We start from the raw sequence: 13,160 nt of genomic DNA, 5'->3' as shown, positions 1-13,160 counted from the left end.
TCCCCCCTGGGGGGTGATTTCTTGCTTTCTGTCTCCATATCTCTCTCTCCCTGTCTGGTGAGTACACACACCCTATAGTGAAAACCTCTCTCAAAAAAAAAAAAAAAAAGAATTATTCCTCTCTGATTTTACATTCTCTTTGCTCCAAACTGAGCCCCTATCCTTCTCTTAACATATTAGAGTTCAGCTCTGGTGGTATTCTCTCCTTTTTCTTTCCTTTTTTTCTTCCTTCTTTCTTCCTTTCCCTTTCTTTCTCTCACTCTCTTTTTTCTCTTTTCTTTCTTTTTCTTCTTCCATCTTTCTTTCTCTTTAGCAATTGCCAAAGAGAAACAGAGGGGGAGAAAGAGGGGCAAAACAACCTCCCACAGGGCATGGTCACGCTGCAATCCATTCTCTTCTACCTTTCCCTCCTGTGAGGATTTGTGCCGTGAATGTGCATGCATATGGACTATTTTTCAAGTTGCTGAGCCCGAGATTTGAACCATGCAGGGGACTTGGGTCCCTTAACCACTAGGCATAGGGCTCTACCCCTTGGCTGTAGTATTTCCAGAACTCCTAACGCCACACCTCTCTTTGCAATATTGTCTACAGATGACACAAACAACAGCTGGTGAAGGAAGCACTCATTGAGATAGTGGGGAGAACATTTTAAAGAAGAGGAAGACAGTGTCTGTTGCTATCTAGGTGGAGCCATGCAGCAAGCAGTTGGATCTGGGTATCCCAAACACGAGTGAAAGTTATGGGCTGGAGATAAGCTTCTGTGAATTACTAGCTCATATGTGGTAGACAAACCCATGGAAATAGAAGAGAAAAACCAGGGAGAGTATGGATAGTAGACTAAGAACAGGCACTTGAGATCATCAGCATTTAAGGAATTATCAGAGAAAACTAATCAGAAAGTCAGAGTTTAGGGAAGAATAGAGTTTCAACACAGAGATACCGACAGTGTTATTTCTACAGAATGGTCAAATGAGATGAGGTCTAAAAAGAGCACTGGGCTTCACAATGGTATAGCTACTGACAGCCCTTGCCAGGGCAGTTTCAGTAAAGAGGGGGGGGTAGGAGGCTGGGAGTGAAGGCAGCGATTGCTGTTTACGCTCTCAGGGAATCTGACTATAATGGAAAGAGAAACTAAAAGCCACAGCAAAGGCAATGTGTTTGAAGCAGCTGCTGTGAAGAAGGGACAATGGGATAGGAGGGTGAGCAACATGGAGGCCAGCTTCAATGAAATTGGACACTACAGATTTTTAATCTCACCAGCCTGTACAATCGAGTTATTTCTTCCAAGAATGCTCAACCACTGAGCTGTGAGAACAAATATGTAGATTGAAAGTCATGTCCTTATGATAAATTCTACAGAGACAAAGGGGTATGTTTAGTGAAATTGCTGACAAAGGAGGACTGAAAAGATACAACTCTGCTGTGATGTCCAATACAATAGCCACTAGCTACATGTGACACTTTAAATTCCAATTAGTTACAATTAAGTAAGATTTAAAAATTTAGTTTCCCAGTCACACTAGCTACACATCAAGTGCCCAATAGCTACAATAACTGGTGGCTACCATATTGTTCAGCACAAAAGCAGAACATTTCCATCGTTGCATAGTTCTTTTGGGAAATACTGCACTGGAGGGTCTAGACTGGATAAAGCTGAGGTCTTAATGAAGTAGAAGAAGAAACATAGAGGGAGTAAGCAAAAGCAAAATCTGAGGGAATAGGTGGCTGTAGACAGAGATGAGTATACTGAGGTTAAGATTCTAGGCGTTGAGCTATTCCAGGTGATAAGGTGCAGGGTCATGAGAGAAGAACTGCTGAAAGTCTGTGGATGACGAATTTGGGGATTGACAAGGTCAAAGAATTTTGAGGCAAGACTGTTAGTGGAATTATCCATGATGAAGTCACCCAAATTGATGGCAAGGATTGTTTAGAAAGAACGACCTTGTATCTAATGCCAAAATCCTCAGTGAAAAGGGGTAGTGACCAAAGAGTGGTAACTAACAGCAATGAGAAAGGGGGGGGGGCGTGAAAAGGGGTGGGTGTTGATCAAGATCCCTGTGAAGTGTGATTAAACAATCAATGACTGGGAGACAGGGGCAAATGGTCTCTTTTGGTTAGAAACAGATTTCAATGAAAGAACCACCATGGGGAAAATAATTAATGAAGAGATTGAGGACATAGTAGAGTTTATTACAATGGAATAACATTTTCAGGGGGCCTCATAAAACGTTGGAGGAAGTTTAATAAAAGAAGGAAAACTCATGACTACAGATAAGCATAGTAGCACAAGGAAGAGATGACCTTGGAATATATAAGATGTGTATTTAGGGCAGTGACCAGGGGAGACTGAAATCCTGGTGGGATCAGAGACTTCGAAAGCTTTGTAGACTATAGTTTTGTGTGGCATTCAAATGGTATTGCTGGAGGAGTCTTTAAATTTTTTTTTTTGAGAGATTTTCACTGTAGGGCACATGCGCTCGCCAGACAGACAGAGAGAGACATAGAGACAGAAAGCGAGAAATCACCCCCCAGGGGGGATGGTCACGCCGCAATCCCTTCTCCTCCATTCTCCTCTCGGGATCTTGGGCACGCACGCACATGCGCCCGGCGTGAGTTTTAAGCCACCGGGTCTGGGACACGAACCGCGGTCGACTACGTGGGAGTCCAGCAACATACGCTAACTGCTGGTTCCTGTCTTTAAATATTTTTTGAAACAAACTCTTTTAGTTGATTGGAGAGGTGGCTGGATTCTTGAGTGCCTAGCTCCTGACACCATCAAGGCAATGAATTATAACTAGACCTAAATAGTTCTGCTAACCAAGGACTGAGAAAGGGAGTAATACACAATACTAACTCTTACCTACTATTGGAGTTCCAGTGAGTCTGGTTGCTAGGTGGTCTAAGGTCTGGGATCATAACAGGGGAGGCCTGAAGCCACTTGGAGAAAACAGACCTAGAGTTAATCTTCCCCATCAAGTCAGAGAGGGGATTAGTCAGATCCCCATGCCTAGGTCTGAGTGATGTCATGGAAGCTAGTGGTTGGTGAAGAGTTATGGAACATAAATTGTGAAATACTTTCAGTTCCACTAAGAATGGGCTTCAGAGTGATTTCCACCCCACAAGGAGAGGAGAGTTTTGGGGAGGAATGGATGTTAACAAATTTTTTTCTGTCATCTTTCTTTTTTTTTTTTACTTCAAATTATACTACAAAAATATCATAATCCAATATGGTACTGGCATTAAAATAGACACACAGACCAGTGTAAACAGAACACAGAGACTATATATAAACTCATGTCAACTAATCTCTGACAAGGGCAACAAAAAATACACTAAAGGGAGTGGAAGTCTTCAACCAATGATATTGAAACTGCATAGCCACATGCAAAATTTTTTAAATGAAAAGAAATTAGACCCTTGTCTTATAATATATGCAAAAGTAACCTCAAAATGGATCAAAGACTTAAGTGTCAGATCTGAAATCATAAAGCTCCTAGAAGAAAATGTAGGTCAAAAATCTCTTGACACAGGCCTTGGGAATAACTTTTTGATATGATACTAAAAGCACAAACAACAAAAGCAAAGTTAAATAAGTTGGACTACATCAAACTAAATGCTTCTGCTCACCAAAAGAAATAGTTAACAAAATGTAAAGGTAATCTATCATATGAGAAAACATATTTTTGCAAACTAGATATCCAACAAAAGCCAAAGTATAAAAAGAATTGTTTAACTCAATATCAAGAAAACAAAGATTTTGATTAAAAATGTATAAAGAAGCTGAATAGACATTTTAAGACATACGAATAGCCAACAGTTACATGAAAATGACTGAACACCACTAATCAACAGAGAAATGCAAATTGACATTACAATGAGATATCACCTTGCACTTGTTAGTATGGCTTTTATCACAATGATAAAAGGTAAGAAGTGTTGGTAAGGGTGCAGAGCAAAGGAAATCTTTGTACCCTGTTACTAGGAAAGCAAAATGGTCCAGCTGCTATGAAAAACAATATGGTGATTCCTCAAAAAATTAAAAATCTAACTACTCTATGACCCAGTAATTCCACTTTTGGATGTATATCCAAAAGAAATGAAATCAGTATCTTAAAGAGATGTCTATATTTCCGAGTTCATTGAAGCATTATTCACAATAGTCAAGAAATGGAGACAACTTAAGTGTCCACCCACAGATAAATTGATAAAGAAAGTACATATTTGTCTGACTTTAGGCATAAACTTCAGTGCGTAGAATGAACACACTATAAAGTAGTACCCAGCTGGGGCTATATAGCTTACTGCAGTCATAAAATATGCATGTTTTTAAAAATTTCGATATGAATAGTTTTACTGTTTTGTTTTTTTCTCCTGCAATTTTTTTAAAATTACTTAACATTAATTCCCTGAGCATCATCACAACATACTAAATGTGGTTTCCCATCTAGAATAATCATGCATGTTATCATCAATAATATTCCATTTCTACTTTCATACATATGTATATGTATATATATGTTTTTTACCCCATGTTTGACCCGCTGCCCTTTCCCACTCTCTTATTACACTAACTCTTCTATATACAGTTGTCTTCCATTCCTTTTCCCCCAACATTTTGTTGATCACACAATTTCATAAGTAATCTAACTTCTTTCAATAGCAAGTTAATATCAAGAAGAGCAGTTTTGAACTGGTAATGATATTTCCTGGGCAAAACGAAAAACAAAGTATACAAGACATAAGAATTGGAAAATTATTTGCTGATAACATGTATGTTGATGTGCTTGATTGAGCCAATACACAGTGTATTTTGGATGGAAAATTCATCTGTATGCTGTAATGATGTATAGTGAATTAATGTAAAAAATAAATAAATTTAAAGAGAAAAAAAAAGAAAGTACATATTTGTATATTGAGATATTATTCCTCCATTAAAAAGAAGGAAATTCTGTCACTTGAGACAACATGGATAAACTTGGAGTATATTATGCTATTCAATAAATAAAATAAGCCAAATACCAAAGGACAAATACCGTATGATCTTACTTACATGTGAAATCTAAAACAAACAAACAAAACAAAATATTTACAGAAGCAGAAAGTAGAATAGTGGTTACCAAGGATTAAGGAGGAGGGAAATGGAGATATTGGTCAAAGAATATAAAGTTTACATTATAAGACGAACAAGTTTTCAGGATCTAAGGTATAGTAAGTGTGATGATGGATTTGTTGTTGTTGTTGTTGTTTTCCTTTTTATTTATTTATTTTTTATCATCATAATCTTGTTTATATTACATTGAATTGCATATAACTTTACAGCCTACTGCATTGCTGTTTCAAAAGGGATTGCCATGCATGTCAGTCAATACAGAGACATTAAATTCCCTACTTCATCATTCAATATCTTTTTGTTTTTTCTGATCATTATTATTATTATTCCAATTATTTTTTTAAACAGTCGATCAGTATTTCTCATTTTTCTTGTAAAAAGACTTTACCCATCATGAAATACTTCTCAGTCCAATCCAGTTGAGAATACTATACACGTCATCATCAACAGGTAATAAGTCATATCTGTGTCCCACTAATGTCATGCCTCTCTATTTGTTCTCTTGCTATCTTTCTCTATCCTCTTCTCTTCACCCCCCAATTCCACACTGTCTTATTCTTGATAAGTACTTTCACTGCTTTTATGTCCTCCAATATTTCGCTCTCTACCGTAGAGTGTGGATAGTCGGTATATATTAAATGGATACATACAATATCTTTCTTTCATAGCCTGGCTTACTTCACTCAGCAATAGATCCTCCATATCTCACCACTTTCTATCAAATGCCAGGGTCTTGTTATTTTTTATGGCTGAGTAGTATTCCATAGAGTGTATATACCACACTTTTCCAATCCATTCATCAGTTTGTGGACATTTAGGTTGGTTCCATGTCTTGGCAATTGTGAATAATGCTGCAATAAACATTGATGTGCAAGCATTTTTCTGACTGAGCATTCTCCTGTCCTTTGGGTAGATACCCAGAAGTGGGATTGCTGAATCAAATGGTAGTTCTATTTGTAGATCTTTGAGGAACCTCTGTATTGTTCTCCACAGTGGCTGAACCAGTTTACATTCCCACTGTCATCTTTTATCTACTCTGGAATCAGAAGCAAAGATCCTCTACAGCAGCTTCTCAAACTGGAGCTTTTTCTAAAATGTAGATTCTGACTCGGGTTTTGGGTGGGGCTAGAGATTCTGCTTTTTTGGCCAGCCCACAGGTAATACCATTGGTCTAGAGACCACACTTTCAGTTGGTAGATGAAGAAGGGAGCAGTTACGTGGGTGGAGGAGAAAGCTCTGGTAATCTTTGGAAGAAGAGCCCTAGGTCAGAGAAGTGGGACTCATCTGAGAGTGGAGAGAGTGGATAGGAAGGAGAGAAGGTACTTTAAGGCTCTGCAGAGAAAAGGATGTCAATCAAGATGACAGAAGAAGCCAAGGGTGAAGTCATTCCTGGTCAAGAAGACACCACTGACAGCTAAATAATAACAGTGTTGACCACTACGGGCAGAGTTTTCCATTGTGTGTTTGTTTTCTCTATTACGTCATCTGTTCTGTATCAAATGGCAAACTAAACCAAAACCAGAATGTATTCCCTTAAACAAGGTGCTAGAAGCTTTCACAGTAGGTGGCACTCTTGCATTATCATTGAGAGTTTAGCACAAGGGTGGCAGAAGCCCAGGTTTGTCTTGTAAGGTAATTACCTGATAAGGTAAATCTTCCTTAGGTCTTCCTTGAACTGTGCTAGAATCCCATATTTTGCCTTGTAAGGTAATTACCTGATACGGTAAATCTTCCTCAGGTCTTCCTTGAACTGTGCTAGAATCCCATGTAGATGTTTTCCTTCCTTCAGTATAGGTACACATCCTGTACAGATGGCGCATTTCATACTTAACTGCTTCCCAAAGTTCCAGTGACTGTAAAGCAAACTTGTGCCAACTCTCACCAACGCCTAGAGTTCTCTCCTTAGAGTTCAGGAACCACCAAGCCCATGATAATGTGTTTGCACTGGCCCAACCTACACACAGTTCAGTTTTGTCAATTGTATGTCTCTGTTATTTATTTCTTGACAACCTCTTTGAAGAGAAATCCATTGATCAGATCAATTTAACTTCTTCCCCACCAAGAACACTTCAAATGAAACTCCCCTTATTTCTCTCACTAACCATCTCTCTCTCTTTTCTCCTCAATGCCAACACATTTCATTATAATCCTGAATACTGAAACTTTATTTGGAAACTACTCTAACAACCTCCCCAAGGGACATCTAATTTCATGCTAAGAAACATCATTCCCCACCCCACCCTCCACCTTCTCACCCACCACTACTTACTTTCTTCACCAAGACTGAAGTAATTTTGTGACCCAAAAAAGGTCCTGGAAAACTCTGTCCCCAGTCACATTTAAGGAGTGATAGTGATTAAATCTCTCCCACAAACCTAAATATTGCCCTTGGAGACCAAAGTCTTTCTCTCAACACTTCCAACATGCTCCCTGTGAGTTATAAAATTTTGCAGGAACAGTGCATTCTGAGAGCACTATCTTTGTGGTGCCTGGGGTTTCCCCAGTACTCCCAAAGCACATATGTCTTAATTGGTCTCCAACCACCACCATCCTAAAACAACCATCAAATTTGCCCAGTTCTCTTTCTGATCCTGAAAGAGCTTAGAGAGGTCACTGAGAATAGAGGCCTTGGTTTACTACTTGAGTCATTTCCAAATTATTTTATGTCCCTGGAGAGCTGGACACAGGAGCAGCAGCCTGGGGGAGGTTCTATCAAAGCAATTAATTGAATTTTAAGGTATTACTCAATGTGACTCCCAACTGAGGAGGCATAACAGAAAAGGAATCAAATTTGTTACCATTCTCAGCAATCTTTTCACTATAGACAACAAAGGAATAAGAGGATACAAAGGGGGAGAAGTGCTTTTGTAGGTGATTTAGACTTTTTGAAGCCTGGAACAGCTATAGTGATGAGCATCACCTTTCCGGTTATAGTATGTGAATGAGTTGTCCAACTGCATTTTTTTTCCTTTCTAGAGATTTTAAGTCACAGAAGAAATCTAGTGCAAGAAAGAGCCTCAGAACATTTAGGCTACCACTTCATTAAGCAGATGAGGAAACCGAGGCCCCAGAAGGTTGCAGTTTGCAAAAATTTCACACATTTAGTTAGCAGAGGGAGAAAGTCTTAATTTCCGGATGCTCAGCATTTATGCACAGTTCCAGAGCTTTCTATCTAGTTCTTCAGTATCATTGCTGAAAAGGTAGCATCTGCATATTGTATATTAAAAAACAGAACTTTTGTTTTTGTTTTAATTCTTTCTTGTTTCTTCTTTCCTAATCCCGCCCTTTCCTTTTTTAGGTGCTGCTTCCCTTGCAAGTCAGGCTTATTTCAATGATGTTGCAGACCTGCCCTGCCAATTTACAAACCCCCAAAATATAAGCCTTGGGGAGCTGGTAGTATTTTGGCAGAACCAGGAAATGCTGGTTCTGTACGAGAGATATTTAGGCAAAGACAAACTAGACAACATCGATCTCAAATATTTGGGCCGCACAAGCTTTGACCAGGACAGTTGGACCCTGCGACTTCACAACATTCAGATCAAAGACAAGGGCTCATACCAATGCTTCGTCCATCACAAAAAGCCTAAAGGACTGGTTTCCATCCACCAGATGACTACTGATCTGTCAGTGCTTGGTACGTGGCCACAGTGTGTTCAGATCCGTGCTTTTCTCAGATAAGACTACAAAGGAGTAGAGAAGCATTGGAGTGGGTGGTGACAGAAGCTTGAGGGCCCCAAGGGAAGGAGGAACCTGTGGAGAGAAGGCAGAGAACACCATTCTGGGAAGTCCATCTGAAGGGAGCTTAGGGTATGGGAGTAGGGAACTGAAAGTCCTTCATACTTCTTATACTTTGCTTTTGAAGACTCAGTTAAGAATCTGCTTTGGGGACCAAATGAGCTAATTAAACAAAGCTGATGTGGCTCAGTGAAAACCATGGGTAATTTGGTCATTGTTAAGTTTATGTAACCATCTAGGCTTCAAATCTTTTACATTCATTTTCTCCTTTGGTCTAATCATTCTCGCTTGCTCAGTCTTTGCCTGGCTTCTAGTGAGACTGACAGCTGACTGATTTGGTTTTACCTTTCAACATCCTCTGGGTTGCTTATGAGTTGTTTGCTGCCCAACCATGAGCCAGTAGACAGAAGGGAAATAATCCAGCAGACATAACCACAAGATGACAAACCAGCTCCTCTGCTTTACCAGGCTTTAGAAAGCCTAAGCCTAAATGTCAGAACCAGCAAATGGCATAACGGTTATGTTACTGGACTCCCACATAGTCAACTGCAGTTTGAGTTCTGAACCTGGTGACTTAAAACTCATGCCAGGCGTGTGTCCATGCATGTCTAAAATCTTTAGAGGAGAAGGGATTGCAGCGTGGCCATCTCCCCTGGTGGGTGATTTCTTGCTTTCTGTTTCTCTGTCTCTCCAGTGAGTGCACAAGCCCTATAGCAAAAAATCTCTCTTAAAAAAAGCCCAAACAAACAGAAAAAAGAAAGCCTAGGGACCAGCAGTTGGTGTAATGACTATGTCGCTGGACTCCCACATAGTTGACCGCGGTTCGAGTCCTGGACCTGGTGGCTTAAACTCACGCCGGGCGCGTGTGTGTGCGTGCCCAAGATCCCGAGAGGAGAATGGAGAAGGGATTGCAGTGTGGCCATCCCCCCTGGGGGGTGATTTCTCGCTTTCTGTCTCTATGTCTCTCTCTGTCTGGCAAGTGCATGCACCCTATAGCAAAAACCTCTACAAAAAAAAAAAAGAAAGAAAGAAAGAAAGCCTAAATATTATAGTATTTTTAAAATTATCATACAGCAACATATATCTTTTTTGTGGTGGTGATGTACAGTTTTATTAATTTTTTAACAGATTTTTGTTATAGGGCATGTATGCTTGCCAGAGAGATAGAGAGAGACAAAGAGACAGAAAGCAAGAAATCACCACCACCACCCCCCCACCCTGCAACCCTCCAGGATGGATGGCCATGCCACAATCCCTTCTCCTCAATTCTCCTCTCAAGATTTTGGCATGCACACATGTCCGGGGTGTTTCAAGTCACCAGATCCCAGACTCAACCTCAGTCAGCCACGTAGGAAGGAGTCCAGTGCCTTAACCACTACACCACCTGCTGGACCCACAGTTTTAATTTTATCAATTATGTATAGACTTATGTAACCACCACTATATAAAGGAAATGGAACCATGCTGTCACCCTAAAAAAGTCCTTCATACTATCTCTTTATAGTCTTACCCTCTTTACATCCATAACATTTGTTTCCCATCCCATAGTTTTGTCTTTCTGAGAATGTTACATAAATGGAGCCAGCAGACAGTATGTAACATTTTTAAGACTGGCATCTTTTATTCAGCATAACACTTTTGAAATTCATTCAAATTGCTGCGTGTATCGTTTGTTCCTTTTTATAGGTGAGCAGAAATCTATTTTTTATCCATTTAGCCCACTGAAAGACATTTGCGTTGTTTCTAGTTTGAACTATTGGGAATTGAGGGCTGTGAGCATTCATACAAAGATTTTTTTGTGTGAACATAAATTTTCATTTTGCTAGCTGAGATACCCAGGTGTGGTATTACTGAGCCCAGATTAATTTTTGATAAAACTAGAAAAAAACAGGTCAACACCTGTTCTGAACCCACAGGGTAAAACAGAGGCAAAAGTAGAAATAGAATGGAGACCTGCTCTTTGAGTTCTCTGTGAGCCAAAGGAGGCTGCAGGGCTTTTGGAATGTTTAACCAAACTACCCTGGCGTTTTCAAAGTGTGACCAGCTACCATTGGAGGAACATGGGATGTTATTTAGGGGGGAACAGAGAAGCATTTTTTGAAAAATAGATTTATATCCTGACTGTATATTAGCAAAACTACAATTTATCTAACCTGTGATTTCAGATATTGCTAAGAAGCCTAAATAATTTCTGGCAATCCTCCATCTACACAGAAATTATAAGCAGAGTGCTCAAATAGGATGCTGCTATAGCAAAACTTGTAAAGATGACATGGGCATGACTGACATTTTAAAAACAATATACTAAGTTATGAATTAATATGTAGACCCTGCAAACTAGCTAGTAATTATAAAAAAAAGAACAAAGGATTTGGCTGGAAGAAGGCCATGAGAAAGGTCTGGACACCCATGATCCTCAATAGCTATAAAAATACAAATGGCTGACGAAGGCAAGAGGAGCATTGTGTTTACCAAATATTGTAGTTTTCCCTAAAAGTGTTGGATTCAGCCTTCATCTTACTTACAGTATAGTACAAACATCTTGACAGCATACTAAAAACCAGTACTCTAAATTTTCTAAATCCCAAATCCCCACCCATTTACCCACCTCTATCCTGCTTGGGTTTCTGAAAGTTAAGACTTGAGAGCATGCCAATACCATGAACTCTTTTGGTTCTTGGTGGGACTTTAGCTCAATTTCTTTCTGCTATTTTAATCTGGTGGACTAGAATATCCTATGGGACATTGGGGTTCTAGAATCAGACCACTTCTCCTTCCAAGCATTCCAGTCCCTGAAATAGTAGTTTCATTGTGATCTTCAATGATCCAATTTTAGTCTTCCTGTCACTCAGAAAGCACTCCCCCTCTTGATTTGGATAAGCAGAAAATAAGCATGGCCTAAAACTCCATTCTCAAAAAATAAGTGTGGGATAATTATGTGACTCTTACCGTGGACTGAGAGATGAGATAGAGATGATTGTGAATGGAGAAATTATTACTACATAATTGGGTACTCCCCAGTTAGCTCCCAGATCAGGTACCTAGGCTATCTAGTTATTTTCTGTTCTCTTCTAGATACAACTAACTTATACTGATTTTATTTTGCATTTCTATTCTGTTTGCAGCTAACTTCAGTCAACCTGAAATAGTGCAACTTTCTAACGTGACAGAAAATTCTTACATAAATATGACCTGCTCATCTGTACAAGGTTACCCAGAACCTAAGAAGATGTACTTTTTGCTAAAAACTGAAAATTCTACTACTGGTTATGATGCTATCATGCAGACATCTCAAGATAATGTCACAGAACTCTACAATGTTTCCATCAGCTTGTCTATTTCATTACCTGCTGTTACAAGCAATATGACCATCTTCTGTGTCCTGCAAACTGAACTAATGGAGACACAGCTTTTCTCCTCACCTTTCCATATAGGTAAAACGACTTCTCAAGACTATTTTTTCCCATCAGGTATTATACACAGTGCTTAAGACAACCATCCAGTGATCCCTGCTTGCTAGAAAATCTCCAACCAGGTCATTTTAGGATGCTGGTAGGAGGGACCCAAGTTGGGGGCTCCCACTTCTATGAGTGATGCAGGGTTCAGGAGGCTATGAACTTGTACTGCACTTAAAGAAACATGTCCTTAACCCTGAAACTGACCCAGTCTCTTTTAGATGGAGGATTCTGAAGTTCCGGTCTGAAAATGCATGATTCCTCCAGGGTAGAATTCTTCCATTGATTAAACACAACACACACACACATGCACACACGCACACACACACACACACACTATAAAGAACTATTTGAGTGTGGAATATTCTAGACATTGTTGGTTTTATCTTCTAAAAACTAGAAGATATAAGACATTGTTTCTGTCCTTGAGAACCTGATTGAACCAGAACACCATGATATACATACAAGAAAAACTGAATCTTAACGAGGTTGAATTAGACTCTAAATTATATTCTATGAAAATATGTGACTAAATTGAAAACAAAAGCAACTGATAATTAGTTTTATGGGCAGTCAGAAGCAGGCAAGATCGTTGAGGGTCAGGGAAGAATTCGTAAAGAATGTGGGATTTTATAAAACCATACAAGAAATTATTTGGCTTAATAAGGAGAGGGGGAAAGAGAGGACAGAGCATACTAGTTGACAAGTTCTCAGTGTTGTAGTGACTTCCTGAATAGAAAACTTTAGAGCCAGCATCTGAGCTCTGCAGGTTGAGAGGACCACAATGGATAATCTGTTTCTGATTTGCATGCAGGAAACTTGTCAAAGAAAGACTCAGAGGCAGAAATGGTTATGGCAGG

The 13,160-nt window shown here is 39.4% G+C and overlaps 1 protein-coding gene across 3 annotated transcripts in view; it reads left to right on the top strand.

Moving 5' to 3' along the window:
* The window catches only part of CD86 (CD86 molecule), a 78,018-nt gene that overhangs the window by 50,834 nt on the left and 14,024 nt on the right, over nucleotides 1-13,160 (top strand). For all 3 annotated transcript variants that reach the window (XM_027765909.1, XM_006162363.3, XM_027765908.1), the window contains 2 exons: nucleotides 8,409-8,744; nucleotides 11,971-12,279. In XM_027765909.1, coding sequence (XP_027621710.1) covers nucleotides 8,409-8,744; nucleotides 11,971-12,279 — 645 coding nt within the window. The remainder of the gene's footprint in view (nucleotides 1-8,408; nucleotides 8,745-11,970; nucleotides 12,280-13,160) is intronic.

Source organism: Tupaia chinensis, unplaced genomic scaffold (genome assembly GCF_000334495.1).
Source record: "Tupaia chinensis unplaced genomic scaffold, TupChi_1.0 Scaffold139927_1, whole genome shotgun sequence".
Classification (NCBI taxonomy): domain Eukaryota; kingdom Metazoa; phylum Chordata; class Mammalia; order Scandentia; family Tupaiidae; genus Tupaia; species Tupaia belangeri.
The sequence above is the reverse complement of the archived record's forward strand: the minus strand, read 5'-3'. Positions and strand labels throughout refer to the sequence as shown.